At 46.5% G+C, this 26,408-nt stretch overlaps 1 protein-coding gene across 11 annotated transcripts in view; it reads right to left on the reverse strand.

The window, feature by feature from the left end:
* ATXN1 (ataxin 1) overlaps positions 1 to 26,408 on the reverse strand; it is a 255,986-nt gene that overhangs the window by 13,763 nt on the left and 215,815 nt on the right. For all 11 annotated transcript variants that reach the window (XM_065667307.1, XM_065667300.1, XM_065667305.1 and 8 more), the window contains one exon: positions 2,235 to 4,272. In XM_065667307.1, the coding sequence (XP_065523379.1) occupies positions 2,235 to 4,112 (1,878 nt within the window). In that variant the 5' untranslated portion in view covers positions 4,113 to 4,272. The remainder of the gene's footprint in view (positions 1 to 2,234; positions 4,273 to 26,408) is intronic.

The raw sequence follows: 26,408 nt of genomic DNA on the forward strand, positions 1-26,408 counted from the left end.
ACTTACTCTTTACAACTTATCCCTTGATAATACCATTTGAAAAGCTTCCTCCTTCCAGAAGTATGTATGCAACTGGAACTTAACTGTAATTTAATACTTTGCCAAGCTACACTACACACGCAGATACATCCCCACTCTACTTCGGAGTCAAGAGTTATTTAAGTCAGCAGCACCACGGTGCCACTGCTCAAAGCAGCATGACTAAATACTGTTCTTGCAACAAGAAGTCTAAGCCCTCTTCATGCAGGCAATTTTCTAACCAGTAATGCTTGCTGTACACCTGCTAATAAGGCTAAATGCTTTCACATAACAACGCTAGGCTGAAGGAGGTCACAGAGACTTCAAGCACAGAGAAGCATTCACCCTCTCTCTGTCTCAACCCAGGCAAGGGAAAACCATCAGAGCTGTCCCCGCTATGCAGGGACACAGCTGATCTGGGAAGAGACCCAAGTCCTGGAATCTGCAGGAAACCTAAATTAAACCCTCGTTTCTAATCATATCTCTACGTGACTCGCCCTCCATTCTGGAAGCATCCCCGGTGGGAAACACAGCTGGGGAGTATTTTGGCTGCGATGATGTCAGCCTGCTCCTGATAGGCTTCTCCGCAAGGTGCCACTGCTGGGTGAGACCCATGTGCCTGGCCCTGGGTTTTTATAGGCTCAGCTTGCTCTCTGCCAGAAGATGGCACTCCACCCCCTGCAAAGGCATTCTTCGCAGGACCCAGGACTACAGCGCATCGCCTGCATTGACACATTAGTGAACGAGACATGACACAAGTGCTACCTGCTAATCTGTACCTCTTCTGCTGGTGCAGGGACTGCTGGCCTGGCTGCAGGGAGAGAAGCAGGAGCGAGATGAAAACTGCCAATGAAAGATCGCTGCTTTTGAAAACTCATTATTCAAAGCACCAGGGCAAATTACAGTAACTGGTCCTGATCCCAGGACAGTTCTTCTCATCACAAAGCCAAAAATGCACCAAATTACAATTGAGCGGGGTTGTGTGTGTGTGTGTGTGTGTGTGTGTGTGTGTGTGTGTAAATAACATCTTTATACTGAAAGCACCACAGGCTCAACTTCTATCAGCTGTGCAGATGCACGCACACACATGAACAAAACTACACGGGGAATCTGCATGTTAGATATGAGAAAGGGGATATGCCATATGCAGCAATTTACCATGTATGCACAACTGGGGAAGGACAGGCCACAGACTGGTGCCTGCTCCTCAGTACCATCGCTGTTTTTCTTCTCCAACTTCAGCCTGAGGTGCTTTACTACATACGTCCACATCCAGCTCCTCAATCCCTCTCTCTCATTCTGGCTCTCCAGTGCTGAGGGTGCAGCAGTGAGTTATAGATGTTGCAGTTCGCAGCACTCAAACCAAACTAAAATGATTTGCAATGAGATTATTTAGACTGAATACCTATAGGAAGCAAAATGCTATATGCTTTTCATATATATATATATCCTCAGCCTTAATGCAGCAGAATCTACACTGCTCAGAAAACGGACAGCAACAGCATGATGCTTTATGATCAATATGTATTAGTTCTCAACCTAAAAATACCTTTGGAAAGTTACAGGTTTCCTTTCTACACTGCAAACCAATGAGAAACAAAAGTCAGAAGCACAGCACAGCCACATAGATGGTTTTTCTTTATGAATTTCCCTTGAACACATGATTATGTAAGCTATGCAGTGTCTAAACCATCTGCAACTGAAGCCTCCATAGAACTCTGTAGTGCATTTCAGTAACTCAGGTGTGTGATGGAGCCACTCCCAGGCAGTTCCAAGTTTTCAAGCCATAGAAATTCACTGCCTTCTGCCCTACCTATCCCTTAAGAGTAGGATTTGAGCAGACTCTAACCTGAGCTTTCTAGTGTGGAAGAAAAATCACCTATCAAAATGCAAAATATATCCTCTCATACTGCTTACGCTATTTTATATTTTAATCAAAACCCATGTAATTCTTCTTGTGGGTTCTCCACTCTAAGAAAGACATGGTTTACATCCAAGAGACTACAGTTATCACCAGTGTGACCCTGGTGGCTCCCCCGGCATGGCAGAAGGCATGCGTTTTGGACCATAGTTTGTATCACAGATGGATGTGGATGACAAAGAACCACCCCCATGCAGATTCAAAGTGACTGAGATGTTCTGAAGAAAGCTGCACCTGGGAGAACACAGCATGTACCCCAGTCCAACACCCCTACCCCACCATGCATTGCCATTACCTGTGCTCGATGCTCCCCAACTGCAAACTGTATCACGGCAATGCCTGGGCTATGGCTGTCTTCAATCCTCTCCACAGTGCTGGAGTCTATTTTCAGGTCATTGCTAATTTCCGCGCTCTGTATGAAGTCTTCTGTTTTCAAGTCCTCTACTTTCTTCAGCTCCCCATTGGCCAGCTGAATGATCGACCCCTTCATGAAGTAGGGGGGCAGCGTGGGGGGTGCGGCGGCGGGGGAAGCGATGGACTGCACCACGGGCAGGTGGATCTGTGCCTGCACCATGGTGGCCTGGTAGGCGGGCTGGGTGGTGAGGGGCTCCGCACTGAAGTTCTCGCTCTTGGGGACGGCGGTGGTGACAAACGTGTGAGGCACTGCTGCAAACTGAGGAGACGACGTGACGATCGCAGGTGCGACTCCTGACGGCTCGACGTCCGCGCTGCCCACTGGTATCAGCAGGGACTGGGTGCCAGGGATCACGAGGTGCTGCGGCAGGCTGCCATGGTATCCGATGGCTTGCTGCTGACCACTCAGGTAGCCAATCACCGGTGGCTGGGTCCCGGCATAGAAGGCTGTTGCCGGCAGCCCAACGGGGAGTTGCTCGGAGGCGCTGTGGGTAGTCTGAATGACAGTGTGAGGGGACAACGTGGCCACTGCCTTCACCCCCTCGTGGCCCAGGGCCTGCTGTGGAGACAAAGCATAGGACCTGTGGGCTGGCTTTCCTAAGTGCAAGCTTCCCTTGTCGTTGAGGGCTGATGGAGAGGTCTCGCGGTTGGTGGCCTGCTGCACCTCCATGTCCGCTGTGGGTGTGCTGCTGTTGGGGACTACCATGACGGAGGCTCGGACACCTGAGGAATCCCGCGTGCCGTACTCAGCAGGGCTCGAGTGGACCACCACGTGCCTGGTCTCGTAATGATGGGGAGCTGGTTTATTGCCTGCTTTGACCAGACCCATGTCAGCAGAGGGTGAAATGCCATATCTCCGGCTCTTCTCAATCTCGCCGTTCAGTACCTCCTTGGCCTGCATTGCCTGCATCCGGCTGCTCTCGGGCTTCTTGGGGGGATCCCTGGTGATGAAGTGGCCCCCCGAGTCAGTGTACTGCACCACGACCTGGGAGGAAGGGCCGAGCGTGAGGGTGTGTGGGATCACTGTCTGATGGGGGTGCAGAGGGACTGGGATGGTTGGAGGAGAGACATTTCTGACAGTGCCCTGGGAAGAGCTGGAAATATGGACGTACTGGTTCTGCTGGGTGGGTGGAGGAGACCCAGCGGCGATCAGTCCAGGCGTCCTGACCAGGTGCGGCTCAACTTTGTGCCCCTGCTGGCTTAAGCCGCTCATGCTGGCCAGTAAAGTGGAATAAGCCTCCAGCTGCGAGCGCTGGGATGGAGTGGTTGCAACGGCCGTGGCCGCCACGGCGCCGGTTGCAGAATTGGCTGTTGGGGAAATCAGCTGCGAGGGGATGAATCCGGTGTACGACCCGCTGTACTGGGGCCCGACGAACTGGAAGGTGTGTTGCAGGTGCGTGTACTGCACAGGGGAAATGGGGGTCCCTGACTGGGAGAGGGCGGGCGAGTACACCGTGGGAAGGGTGGTGGAGGCTGGAATGGACCTGGGCGCGCTCGGTGGAGAATAGTCCAGCCCTGCAGACAGCGACTTGTGCAAACCCTGCTGCAAGCCTGCCTCCACCGACGATGTCCCCCCAGGCCGGTGCCGGCTCCCCAGGCCGCCCTGGCTGCTGGGTGTGCTGGGGAGCCATGCTAGGTTATCCGCACGGTGGTTTTCGTTTGGCAGGACCGGCTTCACCTCCGAAGGCAGGCTGGTGGCAGGGATTTCTCGTTTCTTAGGTGGCAGGCATTCATTGCTCCGCTCTTGATTGGATTTCATCTTTCGCCGTCCCCCCTCCACTGTGCTTGCTTCACTGTCTGGCTGGCTCTGATTTCAGTCTGATAAAAGGAAAGTCACATTTGATTTCTGCAACGGATCCAGTGACTTCATGAGGAATCATCTCCCCGTGAGCACAATCCTCCAACAGCTCCTCTGGATTCTGCAACGAGAGGGCGGGCAAGGGAGGGGGGGAGTCACACTGTCAGCACTGAGAAATGAATGAGCAGACACCCCGAAACAGCAAGTGAGAAAAAGAAAAACCTCAGGGAAAAAAGCCCCACGAACAGTAGGCATTGCCTCTCTCCTGTCAAGGAACAGTTGACAGCTGCGCTGTAAACAGCAATCAAAAATCTTTAAAGTTATGGATATGTCTGCTAAAGCATCAGGAAAACAAAGCTTCAGGCAGATCAGAAACTCTCTGGACATAACTTGCCACTTTCAGCAAGGTTCACTTGCTGAATTTCCCAAGGTTCACTTTCTTCTTTCTCTGTCTTTAAGGTGCCTGCTTCACTCTTCCAGACTCTGCTTCTCCTGCAACAATGACATTGCCTTCACCCTGATGTGTCCTAAAAAGCACAGGACCATGGCAAGGAGCCCTGAGGAACAGCCACACGCTAAATATTTACGTTAGCAACAAGTAGCTGTTAGTGGTGCAGAGGGAAGGTGGTGGATGACTCCTGAACCCCTTGAACCCCTGAGTCACCTGCAGGGTGACTTCACGTCACACTGGGAAGGCTGCAGAGGCAGCAGCTGCCCCTGTTCCCCTCCACACCACTGCTCTTTCAGGGGCGTACGTGCCCTTCATCTACCAGCCTGGCAAAACACTATCTATTTACAGCAGCAGTCCAGAGCCAGAGATGGCTCTGAGCCAGGTTTTTAATGTGTGGGTTGTGTTTTCTTCCCCAGTGCTTTGAAATCCCCCTGCTACTGACACCTCACACGCAGGGGCCCAGGCAGGACTCTGCAGTGGGAGATGCTCCCTGCCGTGCACAGGTTGGCTGCAGGCAGATGCCGGCACCATCCCCATCTCTGGTGGGATATGATTCCTCTGTTTCAGATGATGTTTTTGACCATGGAGGCTGCAGGTATCATGCTCACAGCCATAGCCACATGTCCACAGGCTGAGCAAACTCAGTCCTGTGGATGCCTCACCAGGAGCACTTGGAAAAGCACATTTGGGTTTCCTGATCCAAACAAGGAGCCCTCACCACTGTAAAAGCTCACAATTTTATATCGATCTGATTTTGCTATTGGAGCAAACCAGTTGCATTTTCTGCTCTGCATCACTTAATTCACCCAAAGGCAACAAAGTCTTCCTGACTCTTTCCCTATCTGCTAAGGAAAATGCCTTAAGTAAACCACATCATGCTTAGGAAGAAAGCAAAGAAGCTCACAGTCTCCCCCTACCCTCCTGAAACCTACCTAGCCTTGTCCCATAACAGGCTTTACAGGGAATGAAACACTTCCCCAGCCCCTGTCCAGCCACCACTCATTACGTACATTTCCGGCTGTTTTAAAAGGTGTGCAAGAATGGGTGCTGAGAAACCGCACACCCCACATGAACAGCATCCTAACAAGAAAAGCATGCATTACATGGAAGAAAAATGGGAGACAAAGAATTCAGAGTGGATGTGAAAGAAGGTGGAAATAGGATATAGCCTACTTTAAAGTGAATGCTGAGCAGCAGTAATAATACTTATCTTATGGCAAGTAATATTCCTTTGGGGGATTTCTTTCCCTGCTGCCTTGCTTCTAATGAACAATAAGCTTGATGTTTATATGCATATGCAGTACTTTGAAGACATACTAGGCTGAGATAGGGCTTTAGGCTCTTTAGAAAAGACAGGCCCGGCAGGTGGGGAGGGGGAGTTGCCCTTTATGTTAGGGATAGGCTGGAGAGTACGGAACTCTGTCTGGGGGCAGGTGAGCAGTTTACAGAGAGTTTGTGGGTCAGGGTTAAAGGGAGAACAGCGACGGGAGACATTATTGTGGGGATCTGTTACAGGCCGCCTGATCAAGGAGAACCTGCGGATGAAGCACTCTACAGACAGATAGGAAAAGCCTCACGCTCCCAGGCACTTGTTCTCATGGGGGACTTCAACCACCCTGACATCTGTTGGAACGACGGTACTGCACGGCACAAGCAATCCAGGAGGTTCCTCAATTGTGTGGAAGACAACTTCCTTCTGCAAGTAATAGAGGAGCCGACAAGGAGAGGTGCCATGCTTGACCTTGTGCTCACCAACAGGGAAGGGCTCGTTGAGAATGTGGTACTCCAGGGCAGCTTTGGATGCAGCGATCACGAGATGGTCGAATTTGAGATCCCTAGGACAGTGAGAAGAATGTGCAGCAAGCTCATTGCCCTGGACTCCAAGAGAGCAGACTTCGGCCTCTTCAGGAACCTGCTTAGTGAGGTTCCATGGGATATAGCCCTGGAGGGCAGGGGGGCCCAAGACTGTTAGTTGATATTCAAGGACCACCTGCTACAAGCTCAGGAGTGCGGCATCCCACCTAGAAGGAAGTGCAGCAGGAGGGCCAGGAGACCTCCTTGGATGGATAAGGAGCTGCTGAGGAAAATTCAAATGAAAAAAGAGGCTTATAAAAAGTGGAAGCAAGGACAGGCGGCCTGGGAAGAATACAGGGATGTTGTCCGGGAAGCCAGAGACCAGGTTAGGAAGGCTAAGGCCCAGTTAGAATTAAACTTGGCTAGGGATGTTAAGGGTAACAGGAAGGGATTCTACAGGTACGTAGCAAACAAAAAACGGACTAGGGACAACATAGGCCCCCTGAGGAAGCTGTCTACTCTGCTCTTGTGAGACCTCACCTGGAGTATTGTGTGCAGTTCTGGTGTCCTCAACATAAAAAGGACATGGAACTGCTGGAACAAGTCCAGAGGAGGGCCACGAGGATGATCAGGGGACTGGAGCACCTCCCGTATGAAGACAGGCTGAGGAAGTTGGGGCTGTTCAGCCTGGAGAAGAGAAGGCTGCATGGAGACCTCATAGCAGCCTTCCAGTACCTGAAGGGGGCCTATAGGGATGCTGGGGAGGGACTCTTCGTCAGGAACTGTAGTGACAGGACAAGGGGTAACGGGTTAAAACTTAAACAGGGGAAGTTTAGATTGGATATAAGGAGGAAGTTCTTTCCTGTTAGGATGGTGAGGCACTGGAATGGGTTGCCCAGGAAGGTTGTGAGTGCTCCATCCCTGGCAGTGTTCAAGGCCAGGCTGGACAAAGCCTTGGGTGGGATGGTTTAGTGAGGTGTCCCTGCCCATGGCAGGGGGGTTGGAAGTAGATGATCTTGAGGTCCTTTCCAACCCTAACTATTCTATGATTCTATGAAATTAAACCTGTCTTTAAGAGCCCTCTCTATGTTTATGGTCCTCCAAACTGCTGTAAGGCCAAACCTTCTGCTGCTTTGATACAATCAGTCTTAAGTTAATTATTCCATTGCTTAAATATTGATAAACAGTAATAAAACACCAACAGCCACAGAGCTGGGGAGGGGGGTAGTAAAGCACTGTTCTGGGGTGGATTCTTGGCTTTGAGGTGCGAGGGAGGACAAAAGGGCTTGAGGCAGCTTCAAAAGAGCAAGAGCCAGTGATGTCTTGAGCATGGCACTCACGAAGCAGTGGCTCAGCACCGTTACCCAAACCTGCTCTGACCCGCCAGCATGGCCGCCTTGATACTGTGACCGCGGCTGGAAGAGGGCAGCCAGAAGACAGGGTCCTTGCTGTATCAGCACGGGTCTTCCCCCTCCTCCTAACAGTTGCTCAGCGTGTCTTGGCAACAGCTAAAATTATTATATTACACATGACTTACAGATTTTTATTTTTAAGTTCGACTAAAAATAAAATTGCCGAGCTCACATTTGCGCAGTCATCCTTGGCTAACTTTAGCTCACTGTAGCCCTGGCTGCCCTGGGCAGTTGGCTTTGGCAGGTTAAGTCAGCAGCTTCTGGCTGAGGCGGCTGCCTAGGGACGCTGTGGGGGGATGCCCTCAATGCAGGGCACTCGTCCTACTCCCCTTGCCACGGCCTCAGACCATCCTTTGATCTCATGTGGAGATGAACATGAGCTGAAAAAACAGAGTTTAAATACACTCCCATGGTGAAAAGCGGGGAGCAGAAGCCTGGCCTCTCAGCCTGAAACAGAGCAGGCAGCTTGTACATAGGGCCAAAAACGGACAGTCTCTTTTGCTGTCACAGATAAACCAGGCTCTCCAAAAACTAGCTCCAAAAGTCTAAGGCATCTGGGTTCAGCTTCTCTGCATCGTAAGTACTACTATGAAGCTCTGTGAATCATAGGATGGTTTGGGTTGGAAGGGACCTAAAAGATCATCTAGTTCCACCCCCTGTGCCATGGGCAGGGACACTTTCCACTAGATCAGGTTGAAACCTGGTGAAGTTTCACTCTGCAGGAGCTGAAGCAAAGGTTTTGTTCTGCTAAATAGCACCAAACCACTGAGTTTTAGGTATCCTCCAAATCAAAGATACATACTTGAAAATATAAAATATAAAATATTTTTGGGTTTGGGGTTTTTCTTTCGGTGTGAATCTTTCATATGGCTGATTTCATCATCACCAGTAGCAAAAGGACTGGCCAAAATCTCTGGCAGCGCATAGGGGGAATGAGCAAGCTTTACGGAGACAAGGGATGAGACAGCCAGAGTGGTGCAGACTGCCCCACTTTTCCAACCCCAAGTACTTGACGATGAGGCTCTGAACTCTAACAGACACAGGACTGTATTTGCAAAAATGCAAATGTGCAGCATAAAACAGCCTACTTCTACTTCAAGACTTAAAAGTAAAGTGATACGCTTTCAGCATAATTCAAGTTCCAGCAACAGCAAAGATAAGACAGGAGTGATTTTGCTCAGGGAGACGACCCAAACACAGTGTCTCAAAGACAAGAGGTGCAAGACCTGGTTAAATTCTTCTTTGCTGGCCTAGAAATATAAACGCCTGCCTTCTGCTGTGTGCTGCAGGGTTTGTTATTTGTACACTTCTCAATTTTGGATCAGGGTCATTTTTCTGATTCTCAAGATTTCCTTTCTCTTTAACTTCAGAGCTGCCGATCACGAGCAACAAACACCAGGTAATTGTTACGCTCCTGCTTTGTATGTGTGTGTGTGTGTGTGTCACAGTGTGTGCGTGCATGCACAAGTGTGTAATTATGGCTGGGAAGGTAAAGAGGACAAAGAGATCAGGGACAGCAGCTGGACTTTGGAATCTCTGGCAGCGAGTACACATGGAACATTGCTAAAGTGTCTGGACAGGCAGTGTCTGCTGGCAGCCTGCCCACACTCAAATTCCTGGAAAGGCTTAAGGCAGAAAAATAATCACTTGGAGAAGTCACCATCTGGGCTTGCTCTGGTCCCACAGGGATTGCTCACTGGAGTTCAGGATGTGCATTTTTCATGTGAAAGTCCAATGTCTCTCTGTAAGGCACTTTAAACCTCACTATGTCTCTCAAACCAGTATTTTTATATTTATTTCATCTAATAAATTAAAAACTCATGAGAGGATACTGGCTTACAGCTTGAGGCGCTGATTTCTTTTCTTTATCCAGGGTTCACTGCAGCAAAGGTAAAACCAGCAACACAAGCCTCCAAACACACTGTGATCATACACTGCATCCCACCATCCAGGATTGGGTCTCGGGATGCAGAGAAGTTGGGGCCAGACTCACCAACCACAGCAGCACATGACTATGCAAATGGTGGGACTTACACTGCCTTCAGAAATGAGGGACTTCCTGCAGTCCCGTGATGTAGCTGATGTCATTTTAAGGTCTCTAAAACATCTTCAAAAATCTGGCCCCTCATCCTCTCTGGTCCCTGACCTTTCTGCAGTTGATAACAAGCTCACACCAATGTGTGACAACCAGGAGCACAAGCTGGGACCACCGGCTTGTTTGCCATATTACAGGGAGACAACAGAAGGGGGATAGCCATCAGCTTTCAGGAATATTCAGGCCAAACCAGTCATTTATTGTCAAAAGTCTCCTTTGATCCCAAATCCTAATAACACCCACATTATTAGGACTTTCCAACTTTCACCTTCCAGCTCCGGGTATGACCATTGAATTCTCACATTTATCCCTGCAATAAAAAAAAAAAAAAATGGGTCTTGCCTCTGTCAGACATCATTGCCCTGCTTGGCAAACAGACAGCGCAATATTCAAAGAATACACAAAAAAAATAATCCTTCGAATTGAGCCCAACACAGGGCTCTTTATATCTGGGATGTTGCTGGGCAGAAGCAGCAGTAAAGTCTAATGCTCCAGCCTCAAATTGCCCGCCCATCCTATCATGATAGGATGAGCGAATAATTTTGGCAGTGCTGAAAATCAGTGGGAAGGGAGGGCACTTCATCCCACCTCTCCCCTCCCCTCCAAGGAGGCTGGCGTCTTGCAGGATCAGATTCAGAGAGATTAAAAGAGACACATTGCAGAGGGCTCCACAGCTGCATTCTGGCTCTCAAATCTGTATGCCAGCTTTCCTCCCCGCTCTACACCCTGCCCGCTGCCAGCTACATATTCATAGTTGTAACTGCTACAGATTGCATTAGCCTTGGCATGTGCAGCTCAGCGCATGCCAACAATAGCTATAGGAGTTTATTGTCCAATCCGACCAATTTCACAGCTCTCTGGCAGATTTCCCAGGAGGGCGAACTGCAGAGATCCATTAATAAGAAACATGAAAACCTCTAATAAAATTCGAAACTCTCCTCCCAAACCAAAAGGATCTTTGATCAATACTGCATCTGCAAGACAGATTGTCCACTGCAGCATTAGCTCATATTATACTTCTGGGAATCAGCCACAGCAAATTGCTACAAGTTTCTGCAGAGCGAGCAGCTATTCTGCACATCCCTCCTCTCCCCAGTCAGATCAGACAGCCTCCACGCAGTATAAAAAGCGTATGATACACGCAAACCTCAGCAAGCACATCACCAATGTGAGATGCCCAATGTCTTGACATTCCCATGAAATTTTATGATGCAAGTAAGTAGATACCAGAGTTGAGAAATGAAGACCTAATAGGAAAATCCAGTCTAAGATACATTCGCAAAAGGATGGATAGATAACGGACAGCGATTCACCCAATGATATTCACGAACACAGGCAATACAAACTGATTATTAGAAACCTACTACAGTGGTTATCTATCCATTTCTGCTACTTAGCTCCTAAATTTTGAGGATAAGAGATCTGCATGTTCTAAGCAAGGCCCAAGTCTCCTGTAGTCCTGTTTTACTACAGTTACACTGTGGTTGGGCACACAGTTATTTTGCGTGGTAGGTGCTGGTGAGCTGCACAAGAATATCGTGCCAGTTTTAGCTTCAGTTTTAGCCAAGTGAACTGCTGAATGAAGAGTTGGAATTAACTTCCAGAAGTTTGCAGGTTTCTTCCATCAATTCACCTTGGTGCCATCACCTGGTTCTGCAAAAGGACAGATGCCCACGTTTTCAGCGCCTGTAAAAGCCATGCCATGCTCTGGATGCACAGCATACCCTTCTGTGCACATGTATAGTGACGGAGCTACACATAAGCCTGGAGGACTGTGAGTAATGGGTGATCAGAGTAGATTCACAGCTGCCTACTCATTTATCCCATGAGCCGTTTTTTTTTTTAAACAAACCACAACTTGTTAGCAAAGGTGATCCCTCCTCTTTCAGCATGCTTTGCAGGGAGGTGGTACCACAGAGCACGGCACAAGATGCCAGGCAGGCAGGCTGGAAGCAAGGAAACATTAGCTCCAAGAGCCACAAGCCGATCCCATGGCAGGGCTGCTGTCAGAGGGCTGGGTGCTGTCCTGCTGCCCTCCCAGCCCACCCAATGGGCAGCATCCTTGCCCACTGGCACAGAGATCCTCTGCCTTGCAGTGCCAAAGCCGGGTGCTCAAATATCACAGTTAGGCCCCCAAAACACAAGACATGGATTTACAAATAGATGATTTCTTAAAATTATAATGGCAGAGGTTGTTGGCTTTTTTATTATTTTTGCTTTTAACTTGCCCTTCTGCTGTGTGAGGTTGTTCAGGCTCTAAGTTTCTAGCTTTTCCCTGCTACCCACAAGACCAGAAACTTACTATTTTAGCTGAAAGTGGAATTTCCCATCTCATCATTTGACACCAGGTGTCAGGTATCTAGAGACTAGTGATAAAAATGCAAGAGCTGACAGTGCTGATTACAGTGAAATTTCTTTGAGGGTGAAGTGCTGGACTTGAGAACCCTGTGCCCCTGTGGAGGAAGAGGTAGAAAGATCTATCTGCTAAGTAAGAGTCTGAGCCCTGGGGCAAAGCCACGTGAGTGCACATAACTCAACGCACAGCTTTCTGTCTCAGCTGCACAGCAGAAAGTGCACTCAGCTGACCCTAGAGAAGCACCTCCATCTGCAGCCACAAAGGAAAAGATCTGGGGCTGCTTGGGTCTGGGGTTTCAGCTCAGGCTGACTGCGAGCTGCATGGTCTTGCAGGCAGAACTGACCCACGTGTGACACTGGAGCACGTTACAACAGCACAACATTTTACCACCACACTGCCCTGAAGCCTTTAAAACCTGACAGAGGTCTGCCAAACCTCTCCAAAGCCCTGCTCCTGAAGCCCTGGAAGTGGCTGTGCCAGATGATCAGGAAGGCACCGTCCCCCTTCACACACCCCCAGCCCCTTTGGTGGCAGCATGGAATTCATGGAGCAAACACACATATTTTACAGCACTCCTTCACCCTCACCTACACCTGGATGGAAAGGCGGATCCCACCTATGCTGCTCCACAAGTGGCCAGATGCAGCATCTGACCTTTTATCTCCCACACTGCACTGACTGCTGCCAGCACAGGATGGCAGCTTTACCGGACTCCTTTGTCTGACAATGCACAGTGACATACTTTACTCTTACACCCATCCCCTAGAAGCACTTCTGCAGTTAAATGAGTGAATAGAGCTCATTTATAAACAAGTATAATACTGAAATTTGTTGATGTTTTTCATTTATCGAAAATGTGCCCAGCTACAATGGGAGATGCCTACACAATTTTCCATTGAAAATTTCACGAGTGACTATAACTGTAGCGACACCCACTCGCCGCTCATTTTAACTTGTGACAGAAACTGTCATGCCTGTATGAACACATTTGCACCACAGATACGTCACACAGGTCTCCTTCCATGTGTCTGGAAATGCTCGCTAACGTTCTCTCCTTCTTCGGCAAAGCAAATTAGAGAGACGCCTGGCTTCGCTGCCAGGAGACATGAATAAGACCCCCATGAAAAACTACAGAAACTGGGGGTGTTTCACCCCTTTGAAGATCCAGCCAGTAACACCAGCAACCAGCAGCCAACTTGGAGAAGCCATTTTACAGATAAGCACAGGCGCTCATGGGGAGGAATGTACCTTCAAGCCTGGCTGGTAAGGGGACGGTGTGAGAGCACAGCTTTAGGAGCAGATTCGGAAAGGTCAGCTGCATGCTCAGTGCCTTTCCTTGGAAGTTCTCCCTGCAGATTGCTTCTCTGGTAGATTCCGCATGCTAGCAAATTAGACTATAATTAGTCCATCTGTAAAGTGTGAAACGTGAACTGACATTAAATTCCCTTGAAATGGATTCCAACACCTTGCCTTTTCTCAGGCTTCATTCAGCAAAGCTTTAACTTAAAAGAGATTTTGCATGAGCCCTTGCTCATAGCCCCAGCACACACTCAGTGCCCTCCCGAATCAGGATCAGTGACCGTCACCACTGACAGGACTAGAATGCCAGCAGCTCACCCTGGCCTTGAGGCATGCAGCACGTTCCCCCAGTGCTGCAGAAGGCTGAGTGAGTTTAACACTTTCCCCTCCCCCTAAACCACCCCTCCAGTCTTTCTCTAACTCATTTTTTTCTTCTTCATTCAGGGTCAGCTATGGCTCAGTGCACCCTGCAGCACTGCCCACGCATCCTGCATAGACCCTCAAATCAGCTGTCTCAACACGGGCAACAGCTCAGGGGTCAGTGCCTGTATTAATGCATGTGGGCAAAAAAAAACCCAGACCAACTCTTCTGCACCCCCTCTCTCCATAAAATGCCTGCCCTGGCTCTCCAGCCCACAAAACCAAATGACAAGTTACTCTTCCTGACTCAACATTGTAGAAAGCCTCCCTCCTGCTTCACGGGGAGAGTGGCAGGCAGATAGAACAGGAACAGAAGTCACGTCCATCACCAGTGTCACTTGACTGAGGCCAGCGCGGCCAGGGTGAGACTTCCCCTGCTGTTCTATATGATCAGGCAACACAGAAAACTATTGAAAGAAAATTAATTAATACGAGTTTATAACAACATAGCAGGCTCCGCAGTCACAGGCTTCAGTTGCAATTAAAAAACCCACCAGTTCCAACTGAAGATGCAAATCATCAGCATTGCTTTCAAGCAGGGAACGTTGACAAATGAAGGCGGTGTGTTAACAGGCAGTGCCACTATGCTTAATTTAAGTATGCGAGAAACAAAGGTATGTACCATCCAGGACTGCCAGAAAGAACTTGGTTTAAACAGGAATCAAAAAGAACTGGAAGGGTTTAAAAATTACTTTTCTTACAAAAAAAGAGATAGAAGAAAACCTTTTGCTCACTTTCTCCCAGCCAACTGAAGAAGGAACGAGAAAATGAGAATCACACAGCTCCCATAGAGGTTATTTATATAGGAGTTTTAAACTCCAGAACTAAAAGCATTCCTCCACTGCACATTGGGGTACAGAGAATTGCAGCTTGGAAATCCGATTGCACCCTTTGTAAAAGCCACTGAGGCACGAACATGCTTTCTCACCGCTGCAATCACTTCTGTGAAACCATCATACCCATCTGCCACTGGAATCCACGGCGCAGAGACAAGTGACTCCCCAACACCAGTGAAATGGACAAAAGGATGACTAGCTACCTGCAGCTGGTTTCAATCGAAAAGCCGAGTAATTATTGCAGCCCTCTCCTGTGGCTCATATGGAGCGCAGCATGGAGCTGTAAAGCGTTATGCAAGTCTAATGTGCTGCCAGATCTCCTAGAGCAGGCAGCAGCCAAGTCGCTCCCTCCCACCATTGGCTCAGCTTCATTAACTTAATCAGGTATTCATTCATTCATTCACTCACTCATTCAAAAAAAAAAAAAAAAACAAAAAACCAACCTACAAAAATTACACTAAACTTGGCAAATAGCCAGTGCCATGCATGCAAGGAGCATGCTCGCATCAGCCACCGGGGCTGGAAGGGAAAGGACAATCTCACAGCCCTCAAACTTTGAGAGGGGCATTGGCTTAGTATGCAGCCCTGGCACACACACACCTCTGCCACAGCCTCCCCAAAAGCATGGAGGGAGCTCTGGTGAGGGCAGACACCAGTGGTGGAGACAGTGGAATCGAGAGCAACCCCCTGTCAGCACAGCCAGCAAGCGGCACAGTAGAGTACTTCCCCAGAGCAATGGACTGATTAGTTAATTTGATTGTTTAGGGGGGAAAAAACGGAATTTGGGTAGGATCAACTCAATTTATTTTCATGGAATCAGAGAATCATGGAACAGTTTGGGTTGGAAGGGACCTTCAAAGGTAATCTAGTCCAACCCCCCTGCAATGAGCTGCAACATCTTCAACTAGATCAGGTTGCCCAGAACAACGTCCAGCATGGCCTTGAACGTCTCAAGGGATGGCACGTTCACCACCTCTCTGGGTAACCTGTTCCAGTGTTTTACCACCCTTACTGTAAAAAATGTTTTCCTCATGTCCAGCCTGAATCTCACCTGTTTTAGTTTAAAACCATCACCCCTCATCCTGTTGCAACAGGCCCTGATAAAAAGTCCCTCCTCATCTTTCTTATAGGCCCCTTTTAAGTACTGAAAGGTGGCAATAAGGTCTCCCTGGAGTCTTCTCTTCTCCAGGCTGAACAACCCGAACACACTCAGCCTTTCCTCATAGGAGAGGTGCTCCATCCCTCTGATCATTACTATGACCCTCCTCTGGACCCTCTCCAACAGGTCTATGTCTCTACTATACTAAGGACTACAGAAGCGGATGCAGTCCTCCAGGTGGAGTCTCACCAGAGCAGAGGGGCAGAATCAATTTTGCTGCAAGGTTGCTACCCTTCCTTTTCCACATACCACATATGTGGCACAGTTCCCTCCAGGCTGAAGGGAGCAATGCAGAATGGAGAGAAAAGGATGGGGGGATTAAATAGAAAAAAGAGGAGAAGCATCACACAACCAGTGTTAAGAGCAATTGGTAATGGAAATCTCTGTTTGACCCCCATATCTGTGAACATAAGACTTCCTACAGGCTTGTAGCATTCAAGCATCAAATAGAGTCCCTTTCCTTGCACAGCTCTTGCGCTTGTTTTTCTTAGTCTTTACATGTAAGTTTGCAAAGAATGTTATTACTTCCCTCTAGCTGTCATCAGAATGACTTTCACTGCATTTTTTTTTCAGCAATCTACAAGAAAGCTGCTTTAATGACTACTCCAAAAAGCAGGCCTTGAGAGTCAGCTCTGACTCTACTGTAAAGAGTTTCATGCAGTGAACCAGGGTGGGCATTAAGGAAAGGGGAGAGGTGTTATATTTCCCACAGCGGAAGCTGAGCAACAGTGTGAAAACAGTCAGTATCTCTTCCCCTTACTTCATTCTGCCCTGTGCGAAAAAGTACCAGATGGCAGGTTACTCTGAGCAAGTCCATAAGAGTAACAAGGAAATACAAAGCACTGAGACTATTTCAAAATAGTGTGGTTTATGGTTAGACAATGAAAATGATACACCCTGGTGCAAATCCTCAGCCACAGACCCGGCTGACGTGCCCACAATCAGATGTCACAACCCTCCACCTTCTGATATCACGGAGAGCACATATCTTCCCTGTAGGAAACTCAACTGCCTCTTCTGTATCTAGCCTACAAGTTGCTATTCAGGCAAAAAAATAAATCCAGGTCTTCTATGGTCACTGTCCCAAACCAGGATACAAACAGCAAATCAAAGACTTTCAAAAAGGGTTATTAATGTAAAGCAAACATTTAGGTAAAGGTCTGCAGTTCAGATGTGCTTTGCAAAAGTACATAAAAGACCCCAAACCAACACCCGTAACTCTCACCATGCAACAGAAGCCCATGTTCAACTCCCGGGCCTTGTCTTCAATTCCTCTGTAGGTGGACGTACTGAAGAGCACCTAAGTACATAAGTACCTATCCAAACATACAGCTTCTGGGGAATCAACTGTCAATACACCTAAGGGCCTGTAAGGGCCACAAGTGAGCATAGTCACCTCTTGCAGCTCATCAGTGAATGAACAGTGAAGTATGGCTGAACGCTGCTTCTTCGACTGCTACATGAGAGCACATAAGATTTGCTGACTAGGAAAAAAAACCTTCTCCAGATGCTTTTATTGCATTAAAATAATTTTAAAAGCGCACGAAATGAAAAGGTATCTGAAGCAACACGTTTCCTAGTCCTTGGCCTACTGCACTGCAAAGTATGTAGGGCATCAGCCAAGCAGCCTTGAAGTACTCTACACTCAAGTCAGCCTCCTTGAACCAGAAGTTCAATTTCAAGGTAAGGGCCTTCAAATTATCCAAGCACTTAAACACTGTGTTTCTTTCATTATCCTTGTCTCCATCACTACCTCTTCTCTACATGGGGACCGAAGCTTGGAGGTTCCTCCTTTTCGCTCCACCTCCTTTCCTGACACAATTATTTCAATGCAACACACAATGTTAGTCCCTGTTCCTCTGCCCATGCCTAGCTTCCCCTCTCCTGCTTGAACACAGCTGCTCAAGCGTTCTCTGCAGTAGCACCATTCTTTCCTGGCATCAGGGCAACAAACCTCCACGAGATTCCACCTTCTGAGCCCCTCCTCCATACATGGGAGCCCCCAGCAAAGTGTGATTTCTTATACCAGAAATTAAGCTATCAGAAGGAGGACAGGAACATAAGGGAGCAGGAGAAGAAAACCAGCCCAGAAACACTATGAGTATTTTATTCCAAACAATTTGAACTTGGGCAAAGGTTCTACTTTGGTCTAGATAAATAAATGTGGTTTGAGCAATTTTCATTCTTTATATGAATCATTTCACTTCCCCCTCTGAAAGTCATTAGAAGAACATGGCGTTCATGATTCAAGGTAGGAGAATGAGAAGGCAGTATTCCAGTACTGTGAAATGAGGCTAACCACACCACCAGCTCAGAGTTCACTTCTCACAAGTATCTTTTCCCTTCTGTATCTCTGTGAGCCCCAGTTCTGTCTGTTGTCATCACTCATGGGATTTACCTAATCCCCAAACAGCATGAAAAAAATCATCTTTTTTGCTGGAGAAACAGAATCACGTCTCAAGCACACACTGAAAAATTCAAATTGTATGTATCATTTATTGTAGCTCCATTCATCCACCCAGTGTTGACAGTATAAATACAAATGATGCCCATAACAAAAGGCTGAACTGCGGTCCAATGTATTAGAGGTATTTCTTAAGAGATTTCCACTGGCTTTTGCTGCTTCTCTGCTCATATTCCTTACACTTCAGCATATTCGAGCAGCTGTCTATTTATACAAACAGAGCCTGAAACAGGTTGATTCCCTTCTTCATCAAAGCTGATGAATACTTTAGCTGTATCCCCTGGTCTGAACTAGAAAGTGGGACAGAGGCAATCAAAAGCTAGTAGTTCATTTAAATTCTATTATCTCATGATTCAGCTACAAAGAGGGACTTCACAAATTTTTAAGCACAGAAACTCACCTTTCTGGAGTATTATTTTTAACACTGGTGGACTGCAATGTTGACCTTTGAGATTCATTATATCACATTATACACGGCAGGTACAACTTGCTGTACAGCTCCTTTCATACAGAAATACATGACAGTATGGTTCTATATTTTATTGGCACTTCTTGGACCTATGCCAGCAAATCTGGCTGATGACTGTGCATCCTCTACTACCAAAGCTCTCCTACCAGCTAGGGCAGCTTTTTGCACAGCACCCAGTGAAACTGTGTTAGTCCTTTTGTGGCAACAGACATGTTGGATTGCAGTTTGCCAATGCATTTCAGTCAGTTCTACCAACAGGGCTACCTACTGGTACTACCAGAATGGAGCTAAGGCAAGACCTAGTGTGAAAGCTTGTTCTCTAACCAACAATACCTCGCTAATGACAGGATTTCAGTTTCCATGTCAGCTAAGGACCTTTCAGAAGCACTGTAACAGAATTGTAAGGGAAAGAGATTCAGCCTGGGATGTGAGTGCTCAAAACCTTTATGCATTCCTCTTCAAACCAGCGTTTAAGTGCTGGTAACCCAGAGAAGAAAATTGTTAAAATAAGCTCAGATGCTCCCACTGCAAAGCAGAACACAACAGGGAGACTTTCTTGGAAGAAGAAAACTCATGGGGGAGTCCCTTGCAAAGACTGCCTCATCCCACCAAGACATCTGCTCCAACCAGGCCAAATGGGGAACACCAACAGTCAGCGGTCTGCTCGTGGAGGCACCCTGTATCTCTCTAATTTGTGAACTTTGGAAGCGATAGTTGTATGATAAGCGTGATGCATCCCACCACTCCACAGCTTCCCCTGTGGCCATGGTGACATTACTCACCATTGCCATTCCTACAGCAAAAAGGAAAGGGATTTTTTTTCCTGGTTTTATTTACACTCTTTTAGTCCTGCAGTGACTGATCTCCAGCATCAGATCTGTTTACCACAATTTCTCTCTCTCTCTGCCTACTCTGATTTTTTTTTCTTCTGAATGCATAAAGACTTTACATCTGTTAATCTAGTCTGTTTTCTTTTTCATATATGGTTATTGACTTGTAGACTCCTTATGGTAGATATGGAATATAATGACATTTCTTGTTACAAAAGGTTACATTTTCTTAGAAATGTGAAGTAACTACTGCAATGGATGATACGTAATCTCTTTCATACAACAGATGTTAGAAAAGTATGGAATAACCATGAGATCATACAACCAGGGTGACTAAACCAACAACATCATCGGTCACAACTTACTGAACTCTCGAGAAGGAAAAACCTTGACAACACTCTGCTGAAGGCTAGTGAAACTAAAACTGAAATAAGGTACACAGTTACTGTTGCCCTTGGGATAGAATTAAGTAAGAACTAATGGTTTCTAATAGAAGTGGCAGGATTTTTTCAAGGAAAATTTACACTAGGAAATGCTTATTTTCAAACCTAAATCTGTTGGAGAAAAAAAACGTTTGAATACATTTACAGTTGGGGAAAACTACTGGAATGTCTTTGTTAAGTTTTTTCCCAGTAATATTAAAAAGAAAAAAATTATTCTCTGGGACCAAACTGAAGGTTTATTTTACACTTTAATGAACGTCTAATGAAAAAATGCTGTAACTGCAAGAGAAATTTGGTTTGAAGCTATCTTCTAGCTAGAACATAGAGCTATAGGCTTTGCTGTAGTTTTGTAAAACATTTTTAACTATTAACTGCTTTTCACTGTAACTCAGCTTTTCAAGTTTTCCTCCATTACAGCATGAGACATTTCTCTGAGATCTTGGAAATTCTCATGAGCAGAAACATAATTTCCTCCTAGCTCTGATTTCTAATTAGATTTAAATCTTTCCTAGCTGGGGCAAGACCTACCCAAGCATTCTGAAACATTGCCAAGTTGATTACCCATATATATGAAAATTCACATCCCTGCTCTTGCCTGGCAAGAACCATGAGCTACACTGGAAAAAATGTCTTTCTTCTGTGATGGCATCATTCAACTTACCCCCCCCGGGTCCAATTCTGCCTGCAAAATCTTCCCTTTCGGCTCAGATTGCTGCTGAAACAGCACAGTATCTTCTCTGATGTACAGCCAGGTTGAGATGACAGTTACCTCACTGGTTTAATGAGAGGGAAGAGAGGGAAAGGAACTGCTGGCCTGTCTGGTGAATTTGGGTTGAGCAAGCTGCAGCATCTCAGCAGAAGCTACAGTTCCTGATCCATCCCATTCAGTGGGGAAGGAGGGAGAAGATACATGTCCTATACATATGTCGCCAGAGCTGCCGCTGACATTTGCCAGTATGGTTAAATGAAAGAGTACCACAGAATTTCTTGGCCATCAAGGTGAGGTTACCTTGGCTTTTTGCTGTTTGGAGAAGTGGGCTAATGAGGAAGATCTTCTGGTGGTCCCAACTACATTTTTCATATGGGCTGCACTGCTACAGCTTCGTCAGTGAAATCTTGTGCAATTTCAGGTCACTAGTGGGCTGCTGGCAAAGATGGGAATATGTTACATCCATCTACTGAAAATGTTGGAAGACTCTCAAGAATAGTAGATTTTAGCAGGTGATTTTGACAGCTGTGCTTTGTGATGCCACTCAGCACAACTGTGCTGAAAACACTCCAGTGAGGAACTGTGAAAGTGGGGGCAACATAAGTAGCGACTCATCTCTATCACCTAGATCAAGATCTTCACAGGACCTCTGCTGAGGTCTGTGGTAGCTGCTACACAAAGTGTATGACCTATGAGGGCCCAAGGGGAGCAAAGCACTCTGAAAACACTGTAAGCTTCAGCACAGCCACAAGGCACCAGCATGTAACGGCTCTTCCATGTACATCCGTCAAAACCCCATATATGCCAGATAAACTACCAGCTGACAGAAAACCAACAAAACCCCACCTGTGTAGCACCTACTACACAGACCTAATGCTCCAATTAGACTGAGTGCCTCCTTGCACAGCTTACTTCATTTATGGAGATATTTCCAGGGGAACATGCAGACAAATAAGCCCTGGGATCACCAGCAGCAGCTGCTGCTTTCTGCATGCAGTGTTGAGCAAATCAACAGAGATGAGCTCCTGCTCACATCAAAATCTCAAAGATGTGGCTGACAACCCTAGTTAATTAAAAGACACTGGATCAGAGTAGAGGAAAATTGTCACGCAGCAGCTTAGTCTTAAAATCAAGATGGTCTGACAAGAAATAGCAGCTTTCCCACATTTTCACTCTGTGGTCAAGTACTGCTTCTACAGTTCTGGTTAAAATTATTTTCCCCCCACACTCTGTTCTCTTCTGAACTACTGTTCTAGCATTTTTCTTCTTGATTCTCCTCATCTTAGCATTTCTGTCATTCTTGGTTGCTCTTAAATGTTAGTTTCTGTCCTTGCTTCAGTATCAGTTAAAATGCCACTATCACTAACAGCATGAGACTGAGTCAGAATTGAGACTCAGCACTCACTCAATTTGGACTCTAGGAAAAAATTACTAAAAGCCAAAAAAGGTACTGCAGATTACATTCCCTGTCACTGCTGCCCAGAACAGCAGAACTGCACTAGTACAGTCTTTCATTAAAAATGTATACGATTGCTATGAAGTGTTTATTGCATCACTCTCTATAAAAAGGTTATGCTCTGTCCTGCTTGTTCCCGCCCCACAACTTTAAGCCTATAGAAAACACGTTGAGAAAGTTGGCAGGATCATATGAACATTAATCCATACCTTCACCATGTCCTTAAAGTTGATTGCTTTTGCATTACTCCCATTTTAACCACATACACCAGCAGTGAAAGAGCCTTCCTGAGAGGGCTTTCTTGTACCCTTGCAAGGTAGGGTTATTCTGTTCATGTTGGTTGCAGAGAATCAACACTTCATAAGCAGGTGAGTACAAAATTTCCATAAAAACTGAAACTACTGATCTCAAGCAGGGATTAAACCATACTAAATATGCACATGAATTGCCATTTGTTTTGGATTTAATGGCATTTAAGTGTAATCTTTAAAGAGAAGATCTGATGCAAGGCAACCTTTCTTTTTTCTTCATTTCTTACCTGCCGAATGTGGCCTGGAAGACATTTGATGCAGAGGCACTAACACAACCAGGATGATTCTGGTCAAATAATAAAAGTAATAAAACACTTTTTCAGATTTACTACCTCAAGTCTTGTTCCTTTACTTCCAGAATTTGTTTACTGCAATGGTGACAAGATCAGACTTTCCTTACACCAGGAATTTATTAAGAAACCAAATCACAGCAGTAGCACACAAGTAATGTGCCTATGTAAACAGCTGTAAGAGCAAACCAGACTTTTAGAGGTTTCCCTTGTAAAATGGCAGGTCAAAGATTTCAGTAAGCCTCCATAATTCCTAATTTTGCCTCCATAACACCTCTAAAACATCCAAGAACCTCAAGTCCAAAAATACTTGGGCATGTTATTTTATCAGCTGTTTTCATGCTTATTCAAGAGGACAACCTGAGCCAATCTCCAGCTCAAACCTGTGCTCTCCCTGTAGAGCAGCCTCTCTCTTCAGAGAAGCTCCACCACCCCAAGCAATGCTGTGCGACGATAAGCCTCTACTGGCCATTTGCTCTTCCAAATACCCTCACATGATGATAACCAGGAGCCTTGCACTAAGATCAGAACTGGGATGGGCTGAAAGCAATTAAATGAGCAGAAATAAATTTCCTTCATGAGCATAGGCTATATTTATGCAGTGGCAACACTTGTAAAAGGGAGAAGACAAAGTCTGTCCTTTGCCATCAGAAAACAAAAACTCAGTGATGAACAACAGTCTTGAAAGATTGCAGTTTGGCAATTACAGGAGATTATCTAATTACCATCATATTTATATTATACGGCTTAATAACTTTCTGTTATCATCAAGATATAAGCACTATAAGCACTATATAACACTGTAAGGATATAGTAAATTGGTTCTGATGCCTTACAGGCTAGATAATGTGAAGGAGAGGCTCTGCTCTCTGAGTCCTTGGTTTGGAGCCAGCTCAGGTTGAAAGTCAGTCATTCCTGATGGGCAGCCTCTCTGAAGTGAGCTGATGTTGTCAGGCTCAGTCCAATTCCACCTTCAGAGAATAAAAACCACCACCACAGCAATGGAGTGTGCCAGGGATGGGAATTTTTTAAAACACTTTTTTTCTAGCTTTTTGTTAGAATAGATCTACACAAACGGATCTTGGCCTGGAATGAGGACATTTATACAGGGATATTTACTCCAAAGCAAATCTCACCAATGGTGACTGTATGAAACTTGCATACACTTTATACTGGTTTAAAACTAGAAAGATTTGCCTTGGAATAACAGGGTTTTTACCTCTGTTTAACCCTGTTACTTTCGTGTGGAGCAGCAAACCTAGAGACCACAAGGACTGCCAAGCCTTTTGTAACACTGATAGATGAATCTCAGTATTATTACTGTTCTCATTCTTAAAATATCTGAGCAAGGCTCAGCTTTACAGTGCATCCCAGGTCAGGCTGAATCCAGAAGACCTACACTGGCAGAGAAGTTTCTAGTGGGTCTGTGTGGCCCAGCAGGTCACCTTAAATCCACCTAAATTAATAGTTAAAGCCAGCTGGATTAATGCAGGCACAGGTCAATAAAGAGCTGAACAACTCTTCTTTGAGGTTGGATGCTGCGAAGTCTAAGCTAGCACCACATCCTTTGCGACTGCTCTTTCTCAGCAAGGCCGCAGCACATTAACAGGGCAGAGCAGCTTGTATGGTAGTTGCTGGGCCAGCTCAGTGGATTAACAGAGACTTCGTCCTCTGGGGCTGTCAGTCCTAAACCTTTCAGGAGAAATGAAATCTCTAAGAGAAAAAAAAAGAAAACCAGTACTGGAATTACAAATAAGTGTCTTTCTGATTTTCAAATGAGACTTGAAGCATCTTCATTTACAGTTTAATATTTTAGTAAGCACTTTATTGGAAGAGACTATGTAACGGGTTAATTTCCAAATGCCATTTATCTTTACTCACTAGGGATGACTTTCTGTAATTCACTTGAGGCTGCAACACTCATGGATTAATACATCATCCTCCAACTTGAGAAGATAAAAGCCTAACAAGCTCTAACCTGCTACATAGGCTATATTTAAGCAGTACAGGGTAATGATAAATATCTCCCATAAAATGTGTTCTCTTCACACTTCCTGTGAAAACTGCTGAGCGAGCCAGCTGGCGAGATGGAGCTGACGGTCCTTGCTCACAGCCCCTCCATCCACATGCCATGAAACTGAAACACTCTCTTCCCAGCGTCCCCTCAATCCTGGGCTGCTCACTGGCCTCCAGAGGTGAGGTTGGTGGCTGCCAGTACTTGTGGCTCTGCCTTTACCACATCAGTGCCTATCCCTCTTGCCTGGCAGGCAGGGTAAGACTGCTGAGGTGGGTGGGTGCAGTTTGGTTTTCCTTAAATGTGCTCCATTTCCTGTGTTGGACTAAACATTTTGCAGAACAAACTGAAGACTGGGTGTCTCCCCAGAAGTGCTTATAAAAAACAGGGTACGACTGTAGTGGGCAGAACATGGGCAATGCATGAACCAGGAGGAAACCACACAGTTGCCCAGGCTGCAAGCCAGGCTGCCTGTGGGGCCTGGATGCAAACTGCATCACTTCTCGCTTCCTTCTTTCATGTATGAGTGGTGGATGCTGATAGGCATGTACGGGCATCACAGCATGGACACTCAGACCACGCCCCTGCGTCAGGAAGCTACAAGAGGTCCAGGCCAGTCCAACCACAGTCTTTCCAGTTTGCATTGTCTCCTGCTGACCAGATGTTACCCCAACACTTTCCAGGACTGCTTTTAACATCACAGAGGTTTAACTGCAGCCAAGTACAATGACCTCCAGCTGGAGTTGGCCTTCCTGTCCGGGGCCTGAAGCCTGAGTAACCTAAACACAGCAGCTTAGCTTCTTAACCTATGTGGGAACAATCTTGCATCTCCAAGCAATGATGACACTTAGCATCTTCCCAAAACCACCTTCATGACTTTCATCACTGCTTTACACACACTGATCACTACTTAGTAACTCCCTAGAGGGACAGAGGAGTACTACAACCCTTCATCTGGAGAAATACAGAGCAGGCCTAACAGCCTCCCCTTCTGATGCGCTGAAGAGGAGTCCTTGGCTACAGCTGCATTTCCTAGCCATCAGACCCTGGATGCATGCCACTGGGAACTGGAAGGGTAAACCATTATGGTTAAAAATTATAGTTACCTTCTACAGATGTAATACATATCCCACCACAAACTTTCTCATCTAATGACTGCAGGAAAAGAAGCCATCCTCCCACCCACCTGGCCACGTTAACATGCTGAACACATCCTCCATTCAACTGTTTCAAAGCAGCCTCTTAGGACAAAAGGTCATTTATTTTGCTGCGTTAAAAGCTCCTTAGGCCTTCACTAAGACTGATTTTCTGTGGGAGCTGTGCAAGTCTCACTGTCCTCTCCCAGGGGTGTGTCTTTTTCTAGGGCAGACAAGATCAAAGTCTGGTGTAGAAAACTTGAACTCGCACTGGCCTTGCCCTGGGCATCCTCCATAGTGAGAGGATTTCCAA

This window comes from Lathamus discolor, chromosome 2, assembly GCF_037157495.1.
Source record: "Lathamus discolor isolate bLatDis1 chromosome 2, bLatDis1.hap1, whole genome shotgun sequence".
NCBI lineage: Eukaryota > Metazoa > Chordata > Aves > Psittaciformes > Psittacidae > Lathamus > Lathamus discolor.